Below are 20,415 nucleotides of genomic sequence, written 5' to 3'. Positions count from 1 at the left end.
CTCTAAGGAACTAAATGTCTGTTCTAGTTATGAAGCAGTTGTATAAAAGTAGCACAGGGAGTGTTGCCCACCTTTCTACTACGGCACCTAGAACTGACGATGCCAAGGACGCCAACTATCTCATGCCACAACCTGTCACAATATTGCGGTCATCTGCACAGCTAGTGTTTAAGCTTTTCACATACTTGCATAGCCAGTCTCTTAGTACCTAATGCTATATGAGTGTGTCAGTGTACTGCATATTTTAGCTTCTCTGCTTCAAATAAAGAGATGTCTACATTTTGGATATGTGCATGGGATGAGTTATTGTACTTTCAATTCCAATACAGAATGTTGTTTAACCAAAGTTTTCTCACTAATATAGTTACCCATGTTTTAAAATATATTAAAGCATTGTTTAGCAAAATACAGAACTCTACATATTTGTTATGTATATTCTCCCATTCTCTACCATAGGGCCATATTAAATTAGAAGCGAAAAGTCAGTTTCTGCAATACTTTTTCGCTGATTCCATTATCCCCGTATTCAATTTGTCCGACTTTTCGCCAGTGTGAAAAGTTTGCCCCTTGTAACCAGTGGAAACGTTTCACCAATGGATACACGGTGGAGAAAAATGCAGAATTGGGGTGCAAAATTGCGTCAACTCCCCTAAACCCTTTTTACACCCACCTTAACCCTCTTTACACCCCCCTTGACGCTAATTGCATAAAAAAAAAAAACCACAAATGACACCTCAAAAAAACAATCAGAGTGGGAGTACAAAATCAAAATTTCATTTAGCGAAATAGCCTTTGGGGGGGGTCTGGAAGTATGGGGGAGGTGTATTTTTGATTGCAGGTCTTTGGTACTTTTTAATGCTGGACATTAGCAACTTCAAAATGTGCTTGCACCCAATTTCATGTACCGCAAATTTGATGGAACTACTTATTTTCCCAAAAATAAAAATTGCTAAATGCTATTCTTCACCACCCAAATACCTTCAGCAGGGCTAATCAGGGGTACCCATAGTGAACTCCCATGCCAGAGCATCTTTTGGGGGGTGTCAGGCTGATTTCCCCAAAAATGATATCACTTTTCGCTCATTTCATTCTCGCCGGGTCCTGTTTTCACCGATTTGGAATAAGCGGGGACGCGCAAGAAACTTTTTCGCATCCAAGACCTCCGATGACAGCAAAAAGTTCGGCCTCTGACTTTTCGTTTGGAATTGAATATGGCCCATAGTGTACTATTGATAGTGCACAGTGAGCATTTAGCCACAAAAAATCTGTCTCTCGGTGGCTGGATAGTTCAGGGGTTGATCAAGACAGGAAGCGCGGGGTCATATCCAGTAACTGTGCACCAACACACTGCGTGGCTGCAGCTGAGACGCTCAGGGAACAGTTGCCAATGTGCCCCCTAGCACGGTCCACCCCTACCTTAATGAATAGACATACAAATTGTGGCACAGGACATCTAGATATGCATGCCTTGTACTTATACTAGTGAACACTGCTTTTGTTTAAAATGCCTCCATACAGATGCAAATTGGTATGTTCATTCTGGTATAAGTAGAAACTTCAAGTAGTACCCACTGTCACTTTGGACCACACCCTTAATGGCTGTTTTTCCATTTTTCTCCTGTGATACTGCTCCAAATTAATGGGTCTACTTCTTAATGGTTGTAATGCACTGGTAGATTTGCATATATGAATGTGCTTTCCTGTATAAAGTGTGTGTTGTTGGTATAAAAAGCTATCCCATTGAATATATGGAGCTTCCCAATTACAAACTTTAAGTATCCTGTTATTTTGAAGGGAGGGAAATAGACTCGGAGCTGCATCAGGAAAACAACAACAATTATGCAATATAAATATCTTGTCCATCAACAGTGTCTACTTATTCATATGGGAACAATATGGGTCTATTTCCTGCCCTCAGCCTGCACTTATCGAGAAATGCCCCACTACCTACAGCTCCTACTGTCAAACGGAGGTAAATTTGCCCCACGCAGTATTCCCTCAACAGTCACCACTCTGCTCAGTAGCTTTGTACCGTTCGTTATTAATACGCTACACTTTTGAAAGATGGTTGGCAGCAGCTGCTCTACATATTTTGCAAAGGTGTATGAGGACCAGATTCGGTATATTATGTCGAAATTTATACTGTCGACATTGACATTATGTCGACAGTGAACATAATGAAATGTCGACATGGTCAGATTGTCAGCAGTGTGCTTCTGCAGTAAGTTTATCACAAACGCTAACTTAACAAGTAAGTCTAATGCCAGCTACACGTTAGAATAGGGGACCCTGCAGGACAGGAAACGGGACCCTGCATCTGCAAGTGCATACACAATTGCACGATGCAGGCGCCGAAGGCTTGATATAGGATGCCATGCTGCATTCGGCAGTGTGGCATCATACACAATATAATTTGATTGACTGTGCAGCACGGCCAACCAGAAGATACCACATGCGACCGTGGGAGCGTGCAAATCGGGCATACACTCTTAATGGTATGCTTTATTTGATGTTCCAAATTGCCTGGAAATGACAAATCTGGCAGATATCGTTCTAGTATGCTGCTAGTGCCGGGTGCCTTTTTCACATCTTTTTTGCCGAACATGCGTCTCACGCATATACAAGTGTCGCATATCAAATTAATCAGTAAAGTCTCCTGGTGCATCCTAATCACATTGCATTTCCACTAAGGGCCATATTCAATTAGATGCGAAAAGTCCGTTATCGGATGTCATTTTCGCCATTTTCAATTATCCCAATATTCAATTTCAAAGACTTTTCACAGGTGCGAAAAGTCTTTGTAAAAAAACACGGATAAGTTTTCACCACTGCATTGATGGCGAAAAAAGTGCAGAATTGGGGTTTTGGGGTGTAGAATTAAAAAAAAGTACACTGCAGCCTTTGGAATGTCTCTTTAAAGAAATCTGTGTCAAAAAAATAAAAAAAAATATGCATAGGACACCCCAAAAAAAAGTGGTTTCATTTTGGGGTAAAAAAAAAAAAAGTTTGGGGACAAACTTAAAAACCAGCAAAATTGACTCGGGGGGTCCCCCAGTATGCGGCAGGTGTTTTCTAGAATGCGGGTGGATGCGGCAGGTGGATTTTTGAAGAATTTTTAAATATAATTTTAGGGACTATATGCTTGCAACCACCATTTTCATGTACCCCAAATTTGATGGGACTAGTTATTTTTTCCCAAAAATAAAGCTAAATGCTATTCTTCACCACTTCTTCAAAGACGCATTAATCCACCTACCACGGCTGTTTAAAAAACCCAATTACCTTCAGCAGGCCAAATGGCGGGTAATCATAGTGATCCCCCATGTCAGACCATCTTTTTGGGGGTGACAGGCTAATTTCCCCAAAAGTGACAGGACTTTTTGATACTTACCTTTCCGCCAGGTCCCGTTTTCGCTGATTCCTAATTGAATAAGCGGGCACGCGCCCGATATTTTATCCCCTGCTAAAACAGCGATGATGGCGAATAGTCCGACCTCTGAGTTTTCGCTTCAAATTGAATATGGCTCTAAGATGCATTTTTGGCACTGGTGCACAGGACCTGGCGGCTCACTCACTCTAGACATGATGCGCTGCGTGGCATATTGAGGCTAAATGGAGAACACATCTGTATTAGGCAGGAAAAACAACAAATGTGTCCCTTCCTATTTATTTAAGTCCTGAGACTTTACTCTCATACCAGCCTGGATTACTCCAATGGTAATTGCTTTGGCAGTGGAAAGTGAAGGAATTGCTAATTGATGCCAAGGGCAAATATTCTCAATTTTTAGTGGACACCTCCAGCTACGACTTTATGCACTTATTTACTGGTTTATCTAAGGTGATCTAGCCTTATTGCATGTGTTTTGTCTCAGGGCTGACTTTGTATTTAACTTGTTTTTTTGCTTGTATCTGAAACACCCAGCTGTGAGTTAACAGGCAGTCTTATTATCGTACATGTCAGCCGCTAAATACAATTTGTGATGCTAACGTTTAGAATGCCGACATTTTAATGTATTCTGAAGGATTATCACCTTGCTCTTTTCCACTTCAGCGATCTCCTGAAGACTGATGATGGATGTTGGCTGTATGAGTGCAAGCCCATTTATTTCCTCTATCTTTTCATCATTAGCTGTTTACTTGGGCCCATACCTGTCTAGTTCATATCAAAAGAGGTCCCAAGATAATCTTTCTATATGAATAATTGATGGAAATGGCATGTCTTTGATTTGAATAATCAAAGGGATTGTCCTTTTTTTTTTCTTGCAACTTTCTCCTTTTCAGGTGGTCCTCCACAGTGTGCTCGCTGTCACCAGGTATTCAGAGCTGCTTCCCACAGTCACACAGCAGAGCCGTTCGTTCTGGAGGATTGCACTGTGTCCATAGTTTTCACTCTGCTATGGAGTATGAATGCCATGCCTGATTGGGTTTAGCTGTGGCCCCTGTTTAATCAGGTGCCATATTCACTACACACCTTCCTGATAGAAACTTTGAATTACCCATCTCCTCAGTTTTAAGTTTTTGCTGAATATATGTATACTGAGATCTCAGGGGACGAATTCCTACTAAAAATCATTAGGCAGGTTCCAAACACTTATCATTTGGTGTTTACAGTATGAGTCGTCTTAATAAAAGGACCCAAGAGAGAATGTTGTGCACACTAAGAAGGGGACTTTGTGTTCAGTTGCTAGGTTACTGCATTCTGCACATTAAGGGGCCAATCCACACTTGTACGTAAGTCAGCCGCAATTATACTCACAAGTACAGCTGCATCTCCTTATCCTTGTTGCCCTTACTAAATTACGTGCAAATCCCTTACTGCCATCCAGTTACTCCCATTCAGCAGCGAGTGGAGGTGGGATGGATGTGTACAAAGTTGGAATTACCAGTAGACGCGGCTACAGAACAGCACAGTAATAAAAATCACAAGACAGACTTATGTACAAATCTGCATTTGCAGTGTAATAACATTTTGTTCCTAATAGTTGTCTTATTGCAAAAAAAAAAAAATGCTCCTCATTACTTTCTGCCTGGTTTTAATTTGTTTTATTCAGCTGCAACATTACACTGGGGTGTTTTTCACCATTTTTAGATTCTTTTTTGCTGGTGAGTGTTTTTCAGATTTGAGAAGTGTATACAATTGATGTATACCAGCACTTTATAAATAGCCCATAAATGTCCCCTACAGCAAAGGTTTTTTTTGTTTAATCACCAGGTCTACTTTCATTGGATGGTTCCCTTGTGATTGTTGAGCTCATTTGATACATTTTTATTATATTCAATGTTTACCAAGTCAGCATCTGCAGAAATGTTCATATTTGAAATTGTCTTAAATTTTGTGTCCAGTCTTGTTGATCTACAATGAATTTAGAAATCAATGTCATCTTTCCCCATTATAGGGCTGCATTTGGTAAAGAGTCAGAAGTCCTTATCGGGAATCTTGGAGATAAATTAATTCCGCAGAATGAGATTATGAGTGATGTCAGTGACTTGAAAGCTCTTGCTAACCTGCATGAGAGCCTGGAGTGGCTTGCTGGAAGACTGAAAGTTGCTATTGCCAGTCTACCGAGTGCACAAAGTAAGTTTTATAGATTCTAGAGCCCATTCCACTGTCACCAGCGGAATGCATGGGAATCTAGTACTGTTTGTTTGTTTGTTTCTAATAAATTGTAATAGGTGTAAAAGCAGCTTAATGTGTCTTTTAATGATGTATGTTGTACAGTTTTCGCTCAGTCATCCTGTTTTTAATGTTAATAGTTTTCTCAAAGGGATGCGGTCAGAATGCTGACCGCAGGGATTCTGGTGGTCAGAATGCAGACGCCGGAATCCCGACACTTGTCAGAATACCTGCGCCAGCATCTTGACCGCCGGAATCCCGATGTTCAGTACTGGGGTTAGGGGGTGGGTTAAGGTTAAGCACTAGGGGGAGGGTTAGGGTTTAGGCAGTGGGGAGGGTTAAGTTTAGTAGGTTTAGGCGCTAGCGGGGGAGGTTAGGTTTAGGCATCGAGGAGGGTGGGTTAGGGGGTAGGGTTAGGTTAGGCTTACTTGGGAGTGTCGACATTCTAACCTGGTTGGGATGCCGGCAACGGGATTCAGATCGCCAGCATCGTGTACCCAACCCTTTTCAAGAACAATGTGGTTGTGTGTTGGAAATCACCAGAACTAAAGAAAAGCAGTTAAAAAGTTTGCCAATAATCTTAAACTACAACCTTGCAAAAGAGTTTGATACATTTCTGGAATGTTGAGAATGCCGATCTTCAACCTGTGAGCTCACCAGGACACTGAGGGTAAGTTTGTGCACCTGGGGGATACGGGACTCCTCCCCACCAGAACCCAGCTCACACACCTCACAACAACCGGACTAAGTATCACTAATAACCATAAGACATTCTACCAGAGATATTGACCTATCTAATCTTAGATACCTAGAGGACCGCTGTTTCTGAAGTGTCATTTTAAATTAACCGCGGTAGTGCACACTATTTGCTTATTGAGTAGGAGCACTGTGACTCTGGACAACACTCAGTATTTCAATAAATTAATCTCATTTATAATACCTGGTCATATTTATATATTTATTGCCTACATACACAGAATTTAGCGCGTTACCCTTTATAGGTCCCGCAGGTTATACAAATATACCCATCAACAGCCCCACTACCCAGTGTAGCACAGGTCTCCATCCCAACAATTACAGTTTACATTATATATAAAATATATAATAAGAAAGTTAATTTAGAATCTACAAAGCAAATCTTCTGTGCCACCATTCATGTGGCATAAAGTGCTATTATATTTTATTTTATAATTTGCCAAGCAACAATATCGTATCGCAATAAAATTACTGGAAAACTTGGTCTTATACAAAAGTGCAATCTTGCCATCTCAAAATTCAAATGCTGTTTTGTGACATCCTGGGCCTTTATTTTCTGTGTGTCATTGTATTTATGTAGAATTTGGACCTGTGTGTGGGTACAGCATTCTCCATCTTCTGATTGGAAGATCTGCCTTGAATACTTGGCATATTAGTGCACATAGGGCCCGATTCAGAGCCACTCGCAAGCGGCTCGATGGAAGCCCACTGCACACACGTGCGCGTGCCCCGCTGAGCGACTGAAGCTCAGTCGCTACAGGATTCACAACAAGACGGGGCGGCTGTCGATGTTGATTGACAGCTCGCCCCGTTTTGTGGGCGGGTAGGAGGGGTGGCCGAACAAACGCAGGCGTTCCCTTAGGAACGCCTGGCATTTGTAGGAGGGGTTACTGACATCACTAGTGAGCAGGAAGTCCACTCCGGCTAGCGGCAGCTAGACCCTACCCCAGGCTCTCATCGCAAGCCCGATGGTCACGATTACCGCAACAGGCTCCTGGCCGCTCACACAAGCTGTGGGCGGTCTCCCACAGCTTTGCGAGCGGCCGGAGAAAAAAACAAAAACGCCCTCAATCTGAGCGAGCGCCCACCAGCAGCGAGCGGCTCTGAATCAGGCCCATAGTCCTACAGATATGTCCTTACTAAGCTTTGCTGATATAGCTCAAAAGACCACTCTGTCCCACGCCGCAGTATTGGTTACAGTGGTACACTGTTATGTACTGTTCATGATGTGCGAGTTCCCTCAAAACATGCCTGTTCATCGATATGAAATATGCAAAAAAATTCCACTTTCAATTTTGTAAAATTTGCTCAAATTTATGCGTAAAAGTAGCAAAATGTTAGAAAAAAAAGTAGCATAATATTAGTGAAAAAAGTAGCAGAGAGTGTGATCAACATTGCTGTCTATACAGAAGACTGACAGTGGCTAACTGTGAAATAAATGTTGTCATACTGTGTACATTGTTGTTTGTCATGTATATCATATATCACTATATTATTTGTATGATATGATTTTTCCATGTTTAGCCGCATTGTCCGTCTTCTGTATAGACAGCAATGTTGATTAGTCTTCATGTTTTTGCTACTTTTTCACTAATATGATGCTGTTTTCCCCCTAATATGCTTCTTTCTTAATAAACTGCTACATTTACACAAATCTTTGTGTGCGGTTTTGCGTGCATTTTGAGAGCAAAGCTGAGTAAGGACACGTCTGTACATACACAACCAAAGATTAGATTTTGCTTTGTCATATGAGAATATATAAATTAATTTGAGGGAGCGATGATGGCACACCTAGATAGTGGTCCCATTTTAGCAGCAAACCTCAGAGCTTTTATTTAACACATATACCTATACATTCAAATGAACACTATTGAGCTATGCAGGTACACCATATATAAGAAAACACAATCCTGTTTACATTTTAACAAGTGTAATAGAATAATTTCTACACACAAACCATACTTGCCTACTTTTGAAAACTAGTTTCAGGGAGATTGTAGGTGGTAGCAGCATGTGCCGTGCTTCGCACGGCACGCCGCTGGGGGGGTGTCATATCCCTGCCCAAAGGGTGTGTCTAGCTCCACTTGTGGGTGTGTCTATTGTCACTGCATTTTATTGACCACTCCGTTACCTCCCCCAAACGTTTACTACCTGTCACTCTAACGTTGTAAATCAGTTCCCTGTGCATGCAGACTCGCAATACAAAAGCGCAATGTCAAATTGCTCTAATATATTGTAAATATAGCCATTGCATCCATCTCTGTAACAGACACAATTACCCAGTGCTGGGAGTATCAGCAATATGGAAGTTTGTGGGCAAGGTGAGGTCAAATTTATTTGAAAATCATATTGGACCTTGTGCTCCCACCTAATACAGATATATACACATGATTTATGCCACATTGTGTACTTGTGAGGCTACTGTAGGGCAGAGTAAACTGTAAAGACAATACTACATTTTCACAGACCAACATAAATAAATAAATGCTGACAGGAGAAAGGGAAGAAAGTGCTGAGTGTCACAGACATTACCTGCCCCCAGAGAGGGCACTTACTGACAGCCATGGAATGGATGGCTGTCACTGAGTGCCCTTTCACAGTGCAGTTAATGCCTGTGACACTCAGCATCCAGCCACCATGGATGTACCCATGGCACAGTTCCCTCTACTAGTTTTTTTTTATAATTTCCAACTATCATTACTGCCACCTCTGCTGGGAATGCCGGGTCCCGCGCTGATCTGAGGCCGCGCTCCCACTGATCTGATGCAGCGTCACCTGCTGATGCCGCCCACCAGTCACCCAGACGCTAATCACACACTGATAGGCTGCCACCGCTACCCATAACCCCCGCGCCGTGGTGGCCGGCCCTTAGGTACCATCACATCATGCGTCATGAAGTCTTCAGCGCAGGCCCCGCCCCCCGGTATCTCCGGACTCGCGCATGCGCAGTCCAGATTTTTAACGGGGGCAGTGAAAAACCGGGAGCAACAGTAGTATTTGCGGGGGAGCGGGAGTGTGGGTTATAAATTCGGGAGACTCCCGCTAAAATCAGGAGGGTAGGCAACTCTGACACAAAAAAGATCGGTTGATTAAAGTCCTGATCTACCTAGTACTAAAATACTGCTTGGTTTAGCCTCATTGATATCTTGTATTATCATGAGAGCATGGAGCCAATGGGACTGTAGTTGTTACGTTTGGCACTTGTGTGTATATGAAGCCAATCCATCGCAGTAAATTTTATGCTGCGAATGGGATCTTTTGTGCATCGTAAATGAGAGGCATCTGCCAATGAACAACACACACAGCGTATTCTCGTGCATAAATACCGTGCCCTGTGAATGGCAGGAAAATAGCCAAGAAGAAAACAAAATCCACCAGAAACACCACACCTGTTGTAAACGCTGCACACATTCATAAATACTGCACCACAGTAAAAACAAAAGCCCCTCTAAACGCTGCACATTGGACGTGCTCTGTGACCAGTATAATTATTGAGGAAGTAAACTTCTATAACAGAGCAATGTTGAAATTCATTTATATGGAGTATTACCAAGAAAAACATAATCACTAGACAAACCGTATTTTTAATCTAGAGAATAGAAAATAGTAAACAATAATTTTGCTTTTATTACAATATTCAGCGCTAATGAAAAAAATATAAAAATATCAGCAATACTGGTACAATTTAGAGATTAAATATACAATAAAACATTAACAAAACCTGATTTACGTACGTACTTTCCATACATACAATATTGGACTGGACTATTTACAGTGGTGGCCAGAACTACAGTACACACATATATAAAGAACAATGTTGCATTTACTCAAACAAAATTATGTGGTGACACCAAATATAAGGGTATGTTTTACAGATACTTGATACACACCACTCCTGTAATATAAAGTCTCTTTTAATGAAGTCAAGTGGAAGTTTTTCCCTGTTTAAATGTACTGATGTAGATAGTTTCTTTCCAGTAGATAGCGCCATCCTTGTCACACAGTGCACCAGTCACCCCGCCTACATCTAGCTTAATCACGCTCATCTTATAAAGTATGTAATACTGGCAGTCAGGATGCCTCCTGTCAAAACACCGACAGCGGCATCCCGATGGTCAGTATCCCGACAGGGGTCGGGTAAGTATACTAACACTCCTAACCTTCCCTTTTTGTAGCCTAACCCTCCTCACCCCGCACCCTAACCATCCCCGTTAGTGCCTAAATCTAAATCTCCCCCCTTCATGCCTAAACCTAACTCTCCCCCCTTAGTGCCTAACCCTAGCCTCCCTTCAAAACTTAACCCTAACCCCGCTATCCTGCCTAAACCTAACACTACCACCCACCCAATGGCTAACAGCTAAGATGCCCTGGCTTACCTCATTCTGGATGGCGTCTATCTAGATTCTGGCGTCAGAATTATGATAGGTGTCGGTATTTCGTCGCCTATCTTAAATCCCGTGTCGGGGTTGCACCGTCAGGATTTAGACCACGTCCACTGTCAGGATTTAGACTGGTCTGCTAACCACATCCCCTCTCATCTTATATAGTATGAGTGAACAGAGGCCCTGATTCAGAGCCGGATGCTCTGACAGAGCGCTCGCTCTGAATCAGGGCTGGCCTGCTTGTTTTTTAGAGTGGCCACCTGGCCGCTCGCATAGCTGTTTGTGACCACCCACAGCTATAGCGAGCGGCCATGAAGATGGTTAAGACCATCGCGACCATCAGGCTTGCAACGCAACCCTAGTGGTAGGGTCTCGTTGCCGCAAGTCCCAGAGAGATTTCGGCTCTAACAGAGCCGAAATCTCTCCCACTGACATCACTCGTGATGTCAGTGGGGACCCGCCCCCAAACGGAGGCGTTCGCATGGGAACGCCTCCGTTTGGGCAGCCACTCCCCGGCCCGCCCACCAAAGGGGGTGTGCTGTCACTTAACATCGACAGCACACCCCCTTTGGTACGAGACCCGGAGCGACTGTTTGCCCGTCGCTATCCGGGTCTCGAGCATGCGCACGACGGAGCCGGCTCCGTTGTGCGCATGCGCACTGGGCCACTATCGACCCACTTGCGAGCGCACAGCGCTCGCGAGCGGGTCTGAATCAGACCCAGAGCCAACCTTGCCTACATCTAGCTGCATCACTCATCTTATATTTGAATGAACAGAGCCAATTCATTGTTACTCAACCAGTCAACCAGTCACTCTGCCTACATCTAGCTGCATCTCTCATATTACACAGTATGTGAATGAACAGAGCCAATTCATTGTTACTCAACCAGTCACTCTGCCTACATCTAGCTGCATCTCTCATATTACACAGTATGTGAATGAACAGAGCCAATTCAGTGTTACTCGGCACCAGTCACCCAGCCTACATCTAGCTGAATGAACAGACCCAATTCATTGTTACTCAGTACCAGTCACTCTGCCTACATCTAGCTACATCACTCTCATCTTATATGTGAATGAACAGACCCAATTCATTGTTACGCAGTACACTCAAGCACTGGTTAACACTTTGGACCTGACTCAGAGCCGTTCGCTAAGGTGCAGTCGCTTGTTGCTCAGTGCGCATGCGTATAATTCACAGTGCGCGTGCGCAAGCCAGTCTCTGCGATGGGGAATCGTTCGCTCGTAGTACACAGACTGCCCGCTAATTTGAGTGACCGTGACGTTTGTGGGTGGTAACAGGGGAAGGTGCTTGTAAACGGGGGAGTGGATGTGCGAACGCAGGCGTGTGAGGCCGACAAAACGTTGTTTAAAGGGCGTGCATAATTAGCAAAGTAGCGTCGTTGTACACGTCACCTGCATGTATTGCATCCAGCACTGATCGCAGTGCTTGCGGCAGGGTAAGGCTACCTTAAGGGCTGTGAGCTGCTCTCGATGTTACCGATTAATTCAACAATTCCAGGAGATGACGTGTGTTGCGAGGGGAAAGGGGGCGTCTTTATACACTAGCGAGCGCTCAGTGCCGTGTCGCTAAGATATAGTGGGCGTCTTTACGCCACGCAGTGCGAGCGTGGAATTTGAATGTCCGGCCCCTTTTTGCCAGCGAGTGGCCATATCTTGCGAGCAGATCTGAATTAGCTCCGTTATTTTGAAAACAAAAATGCTATAATCTGAATGATTTAACTTATTTCCTTACAATTGTTTGAAAAAACTCCAGTAAACATGGAAAACAGTCAATTATTTAATTCCATTTGCAATTGTTGTTTTATTATAACTTCCCCTTAAAAATACTTAAAATGGCATGTTTGGGAGAAATTAAATATTGTATTCACATTGCATTCAGATCAGTGTTATGAGAGAAAAACTGTAGCTTGTTTTTTCTTTTCTTTTTTTATAATTGCTAATGGCTTCTGTGTCTACTCTATGGTTGATTAATACTGCTAGCAGATCATTTACACAACTGAAAATATTACTCCTGATATTGACTCTGGTGATATGAGTTCAGACAGAATTTATTTACTCCCCTGCAGAAATGAAAGGTCAAAGATCTGGTGCCACGAGAAATCCTCAAATCCTTAATCACTCAGCAGAGCGGTCAGACAATTGTAGATTTAAATGGAATATGTGATGAGGTGCAATGCAGCATTGGAAAAAAAGGACCAGCCTAGCTCTGCAGTCCTATTCACTTATGCAAGCTTAAGGTGATGAGAACGAGCACATATAATTGTTCTCAACACTGCCGTAGTAAGCTGTCGAATCCTATATTGCACAAGGCACTGGACAAGTATGATTCATATTACTGTTGTTTATGACTGCTGCTGGCCCAAAGAAACTGAGCAAAGCCAGAGGTGCTCCTTGTTAAGGTGCTGATTCTGTGTGAAGTCCGAATGCCTACACTGTCTTCCCTATTAGCATTATATTATTTTATATGAAATCAGAACAAAATAAGCCCCACCCCTGGACTTCCCAACTCCCTCCCACCAAAGACACCCACTGTGGGACTAAACCCCGCCCCTTTCCAGGTTAACGACTGCTGAGTGTCCAGCCAGAATGTGAACAGTTGGGAGGTACTTGTATGTAATTTGCAATCAAAATCTGCAGTCATAGCTAAGTAACAACGAATGTGCAGATTAAATATTTGTATTACAAATGGTAATGTGACTTTGTGGCAAAGCACCAGATTGGTAATGATGGAAGTAAAACTGATCTTTTTTTGCGTTAAAAAAAAAAATCACTAAGAAGCTGTTATGAAATATTAGAATATCTGTAGCTGGGCTAGTCTGAAAATACTTTGCAGTGATGGAATATTACTCTGTCATTTTATATCTGTATGACCAGGTTATAAGCATATATTCTGAGAGCATTTTAAATTTCCTACGAAGGCATAAAACTTTGTCACATGACCATTTATTGTTTCTCACTAGTCAAATGTATGCTCAGGATAGTGCTGCTAAGGGGTTAATCTTTGCAGAAATAGTGCCCACAGTGCTGCTAGAAGAGAACACACAGAGTATAATTCTGTGCACTGGGGACATCTGTGCCTCATGGTCAGCTTGTCAAGACGCCAGACTAGAGATAAAAATTCAATCACCTTCCACTGCTGTGGTGCCACAATTATCACTCATTTAAAACCAGCGTAGCTAATGGAGTGTTTTATCATGGCAGACAGTGGCAGCCCTGTTCATTACTTAGTGTTTGCTGATGTGATGGCCCTTCCACTTCTCTCCTCTTATCTCCCCTCACTCACAATTGGATTTTGTATTACCGGAGCAGTCAGGTGCGACAAGTCATTTTCTTTTCTCTTGTGTTTTAAAGGAATACAAACGCAGTTTCCTTCTTTAACGATTACATTTAGGGATTATAGATGTAGTCACACTTGTGAATCAGAAAATCTAATCATTCTCTAACCATTCTTGAATGTGTAAATTATTCTTGATGAAATAGAGAAGGTTAATTTTGTTTTGGACCACCTAAATGATTCTAAGCATACATCACTGAAAGAAGGAAAACACTTCTGGACATGTAGCATTGATGACATCATGTGAAAAATACCTAGACCCACTGTCTCCTGCCCATATTGGGCTGCAGAGTGTCCATTCCAGATGCAAACTCTAGGCTGCTGGCTGTCATCTCTTTTTCTTCCGCTTGTACGTAACAACCTCTAATTTACTTCTGCTTCCTTGGCATCCAATTAAGCTCCCAAACCCTTCCTTCCTCATAACTGTTTTGTGATCCCCAGCTGTCCTCTCCTCGTTCCTTCCCACATCACAGCTACTTTATCTTCAGCTGTCCTCACTTAACAGCTATGTCATCCCCAGCTTTCCTCTCCCCCCATCATCTGACATCACAGCTACATCATCACAGATGTCCTCTCCTTCCTTCCCACATCACAGCTACATCATCCCCAGTTGTCCTCTCCTTCCTTCTCACATCACAGCCATATCATCCCCAGCTGTCCTCTCCTCCTTCCTTCCCACATCACAGCTACATCATCCCCAGTTGTCCTCTCCTTTCTTCTCACATCATAGCTACCTCATCCCCAGCTGTCCACTCCCCCTTCCTTCCCACATCACAGCTACATCATAACCAGCTGTCCTCTCCTTCCTTCCTTCCTTCCTTCCTTCCTTCCTTCCTTCCTTCCTTCCTTCCTTCCTTCCTTCCTTCCCATATCATAGCTACCTCATCCCCAGCTGTCCACTCCTCCTTCCTTCTGACATCACAGCTACCTCATTCCCAGCTGTCCACTCCTCCTTCCTTCCCATATCATAGCTAGCTCATGCCCAGCTGTCCACTCCTAATTGCTTTCCACAATACAGCTATCTCATCCCCAGCTGTCTTCCTTAACACATCACAGCTACATCATACCCAGCTGTCCTCTCCTTCCTTCCCACATCACAGCTACATCATCCCCAGCTGTCCTCTCCTTCCTTCAAACATCACAGCTACCTCATTCCCAGCTGTCTACTCCTCCTTCCTTCCCATATCATAGCTACCTCATCCCCAGCTGTCCACTCCTCCTTGCTTCCCACAATACAGCTATATCATCCCCAGCTGTCTTCCTTCCCACATCACAGCTACATCATCCCCAGCTGTCCACTCCTTCCTTCCGACATCACAGCTACCTCATCCCCAGCTGTCTTCCTTCACACATCACAGCTACATCATCCCACTTAACAGCTATATGATTCTTCTCTGTCATATTCCGCAGTTCAGGTTACATCTCCACAGTGCCAAGAGTTATCTGTCCCATATCTGGTCCTCATTAGAGGCATATCTTTCTTCCCATCACAACTACACCATTCTCAGGTAGTTTTACCTTTGCCTACTAACTAACCTATATTATACCTTTAATAAGCATTTCCCTGGTACTAAATATGCTATCCTCTACTATAATTTAGTTTGATATTGGATTGCCTGATTGCCAGGTAAGGGGAGGCCAACCACTACCGCATCAAATCTTTGCTATAAGTGACATTGGTCTGTTAGCTGTTTGTCAAAAGCCCTGTGCCTATAACGTCAGTCATTAGGTCATACTCTATACACCCAGTTTCTGGTTGAGGTGATTACTGGACACCTCCTCACACCACTACATCATCCTAATGGGAAGGCTGTAAACTGGGACCCGTGCACCATGTCTGTAATAGCTCCTTTCGACGGGTTGGGTACGGGATCCCGGCAGTTGGGATGCCAGCAGTCAGAATACAGACAGCGGCATCCCGACCCAAGTAGGTGAGTGTTTTAACCTTCCCCTGCAGCCTAACCCTAAAGTACCCCTGCAGCCTAAAGCTGGGTACACACTATACAATTTGTTGCCCGATCCAACCGTCATATCGTCCACATCGGCCAGTGTGTACCCACTATGTCGCTGACGATGCGTGTTCTCACACATCGTCCGCTACATCCTCCATCGGACCTGCATGTAGGTCCGATGAGCGATATCATTAGTGGGGGCCAATGCCGCCGTATGCAGCATGGCCCCTACAGTCGCTCCATTGATGCCAGCATCAGCAAGTGTGTATGCACTTGGCGATGCCGGCACCCCCACGGGTCCCACTGCTGCCGATATCGTACATAGTCGACATCATCTAGTGTGTACCCGGCATAACCCTAACCCTATTCTCCCACAGCCTAACCCTAATACTTACCGTCAGGATGCTGGCTCTGGGATTCTGACTGCTGCCTGGATTCCAGCGCCGACATCGTAATTACATCCCCTTTTGACTACTGATTTTGTAAAGAGTGACTGAAAATGAAACATATTTTTAATTTTCATTATATTATTGGAATATTATTTTATGGGATGCCCAGTAGAAAATAACTTTCTTTTTAGTTTGAATTAAACATGTGAATGCTTAGAAAAACCTAAATATGTTATTTTTACAAAACAAAAAAAACCCTCATCTGAAACAAGAACACAGTTACGATTTTCCTAGTTAAGAACCACAGAGAGCAGACAATATATGGTTGGGTTGTGTAGAGCCACCCACAAGGGTTGAAGTGTGAGCTCAGTTTATCATCCCGATAATACATTATGGCAGTGGCCTATGGTCACATTGCTGCAGCCAGAAAACTAAATTGTTTAGCGGATACTAGATGAGGAAACACAGATGTGTGCCTTGTGCCCTTTATCTGATTTAGAGTGCATTTCACAGTATGGAGAATACATAGCCATGATAGAGCATTTCAAAAGGGAACATTTTTTAAGCATTAGCATTTGAAATCTATTTGTAAGACCCATAGATATGCATAATTTTTTTAATGTGTTTTTCCATACAAAAATTAGTTCAACGGTCTAGGCCAGGGGTTCCCAAACTCCGCCACTGCAGTGCATGTTTTAAGGATATCCATGCTTGAGCACAAGAAACTTAATTAGTACCTCAGTCAATTTGATTTAATCTTCTGAACTCAAGCAAGGATATGGACTCAAGCCATGTAATGGCTTAAGGTGCATACACACAGGTCGAATTTTTTTGGACTACTGAAAGATAACGATGTAGTTATCGTTCAGTCGTTCAAACAATCGTTCAGTTTCAGGGCCAAAACGATGATAGGCAACTACCAATGTGCACTTCCGTTTGTAGTTGGTGGTTGCCGTTAATCGCCCGAATCTCCTGTCCAACCTGAGGATATTGTCAGGTTGAACATATTCGGGGATAAGAGAGGGGAGCCCGGCACTGAACGAAAATTGTTATTGATTTCATTCATTGTTTGTGCTCAGTGTTGTTCATGAAGCAAATCGTCCCATGTGTACGTACCCTAATGGTGCATACACACGGTCAGATTTTTCCTTCAGATATGAACGATAACGATTTAAAAGTCGTTCATATCTGAAGGAAAATCGTTCATATCTGACATGCCTGAACGATGGACGATCAACGATGCGCGTTCCCGATGGTCAGATAACGATTTCTGACATCTGATGTGTTTGCAGTCAGGCTTGGACGATTCCATTCATTTTAATGCAGTCAAAAATCGTTCAAATCGTTCAAAACTTTGGTAAAATCGTTCAAATCGTTCATCTGACAAATCTGGCAAGTCTGACCATGTGTATGCTCCATAAGTTTGGGAACCTCTGGTCTAGGCACTGGGTGACTACAATACATTAGAATTGCTGTGATATGTACTTCCAATTGCTGCTAAAGGGACAGTTTGTGTATCCAAGTTTGATGTGCCATTGAGGACCTTCTGAATATTTATTTTGGATAATTAGGCTTGTTATGACATACCATTCACAACTCTACAAAATATTAAAAGAACATAATATAAAACCACTCTGGTATTAAAAAAAAGGAATGTATGTAGTTTATTGTGCACTAAAAATTAACCTTGAAAATGTGGTGGTTACCTTTTGTGATTCATAAAGCTGCAATCCTGAGGACTGCTAACTATATAGTATGTTAGTCTTTCCTATCCTCCCTTCCTTCATTGTTTAGAGTTCCACACCAATAAAGGATTGAAGAAAGATAAATAAAAGCAAAATGCATTTAGTTTGTTTACTATTGATTAAGAAAATGTCAATTGAATGTAACAGATCCACTTTACTTAGGAACGCTGGTTGTAAACAGCTGAATTGGTGCAAAGGCTACCCTACATTACATGTTTCACTAACAAACAATCCACTAACATTCATTTACAAACAGTTAGATAAGCAGGTGTGCAATAATTTACTGTTTCCACAAATTAACCATATATTCCCCCTCACACATTACAAAGAGCACGCCAACATTCTGGTTTTTAGAACTGGCCCTATAAAAAGGCTCTGCATGACCATTTATAGATCCAGCTGGTGAAAAGAGCAACAATTTATTGTAAACATCTAGGCTCCTACCATGCTAGGTCACCTCTAACACCAGTAATCCTTATTTATGGCTATGGATTATGAGTGAGAAGACATTGGGACAATTAATATCCTACATTTGAATGTTATTCCATGAATGAAATGTGTCTAGGAGGGAATGCATGTTCATGCATAGAGTATATCTGGAAGGTCCAGTCCATTTCCCTTATTTTCGGCAGGGGAAAGTAGTCTGTGCAGCCACCCACTTACCTGGGTACTCTCCCACAATTCTGCCCTTTGCAACTAGTAACTGATATTTAAATATTGTGCCCTGCAATTCAAAATCTGTATAATGCATATACCTAGAATGTATAATTAATACAGATAACAAATATTTCATTAACCAACTTTATTGTATATGCAGTTATTTTGAAATGCCATAATTACTCCAAAATGTCCAAGTGTCATAATAAGGGTTAAAGAAATGAATAATTCCACTTGACTTGCAAAGATATGCTGCATGCTAATTAATGAGTTCCTCTATCTTTAAACTGATCTACTGTAAGTCACAGATCATTACACACTCAGTGGTATTATATTTCTTTGTTACAATTAACATTTGAAAACTACAAAACACATTAATAATAGATGGACCATTGGTTACTTTTCTTCCAAGTTCTTGTCAGAATTACAATTATTAAATTATTCAGCACTACAGGAGTAAGAAAAGATAAATGTAAAATAAGTTTGATCAAATATAATGTTTGCTTCTTACTGCTTGGGGAACAAGTTGGCCTCCTCTGATGCCTCTGTGTTGGTAGGAAAGCCACGAAATTGTCCAAGTTGGAATAATTGTCACTAAATCATGTGAGTGCCATAAATCCTATGGTTTACAGATATGTCCAAATACACATATCCTCAAATCGCGCAAAATAGCCCTGCCAAATTCCGTATGACGCGAATAAGTCACTCAATTCCGAAAACAAAAGTATGAAAGTCTGGGATTTGCTACCCATGGTGAAGCATCTAGGGATATCTGTAAAGGTTACAGTCAGTTTTAGAAAATAATATTAGAACAATACTGCGAGTAGCAGTATGCAGATCTTGTTAACCTGAAATAAGGACATGGACAGTATATATAAATGTAGCTGAATAATATACATGGAAATTGTCACCTTTTGTATTTACAATTTCTTGGTGCAGGACCACAAACCTGTATCCAGGATTTGTGGGGAGAGACATGCAAGTGCAGATTATAGGACTTCTAGAAAACTTGTAAAATACCCTGTTCTGAGCTGCAGTGGAGACACAAGTATTGTTTTTCTTCATGGAATGTACACGTAATGCATTACTTTATAAATATGATGGTAGCAGTGCGTCTTCTTTAATTGTTGTCTTGTCCTCTGTGGGGCTAATGCAGTATACTCCAGTATACTGTACATAGCATAATATATGGAAATTGACTCTGCGCATGCCCAGAAAACCAGCCGCACAGATATCTGGCTGTGCAGATTTGTGTGAATCTGATGCTTATGACTGGAGTGGCAGGATGGGGGAGGGATGGTGCATTCTAAGCATGGTAAGGGCATGTTCATAATTGCTGACGGGCACAGAGATGCATGTGATGATGTTTTTATATGCGTACACAAGATGAATCGTTGTTCGTGCATCATTTGAGATGAGCGCGGGTGTATCTATGCGAAATGCTACATTGCAGTTTCAACGGCTGTAACACTGTAACGTAGTGTTTAGCATGCAGATACACCCGCAGACGCACAGAGAACATATGTATGCTGATGCTGCATATCATTTGAATCAGCTGAAG

At 42.4% G+C, this 20,415-nt stretch overlaps 1 protein-coding gene across 2 annotated transcripts in view; it reads left to right on the top strand.

Moving 5' to 3' along the window:
• The window catches only part of EXOC4 (exocyst complex component 4), a 453,886-nt gene that overhangs the window by 361,399 nt on the left and 72,072 nt on the right, over positions 1–20,415 (top strand). For both annotated transcript variants that reach the window (XM_088468694.1, XM_088468695.1), the window contains exon 14: positions 5,397–5,575. In XM_088468694.1, the coding sequence (XP_088324820.1) occupies positions 5,397–5,575 (179 nt within the window). The remainder of the gene's footprint in view (positions 1–5,396; positions 5,576–20,415) is intronic.

The sequence above is a fragment of the Taudactylus pleione genome, unplaced genomic scaffold, assembly GCF_031769625.1.
Source record: "Taudactylus pleione unplaced genomic scaffold, aTauple2 ptg000086l, whole genome shotgun sequence".
Classification (NCBI taxonomy): domain Eukaryota; kingdom Metazoa; phylum Chordata; class Amphibia; order Anura; family Myobatrachidae; genus Taudactylus; species Taudactylus pleione.
Note: the sequence above shows the minus strand (reverse complement) of the source record. Positions and strands in the feature narration are given on the sequence as shown.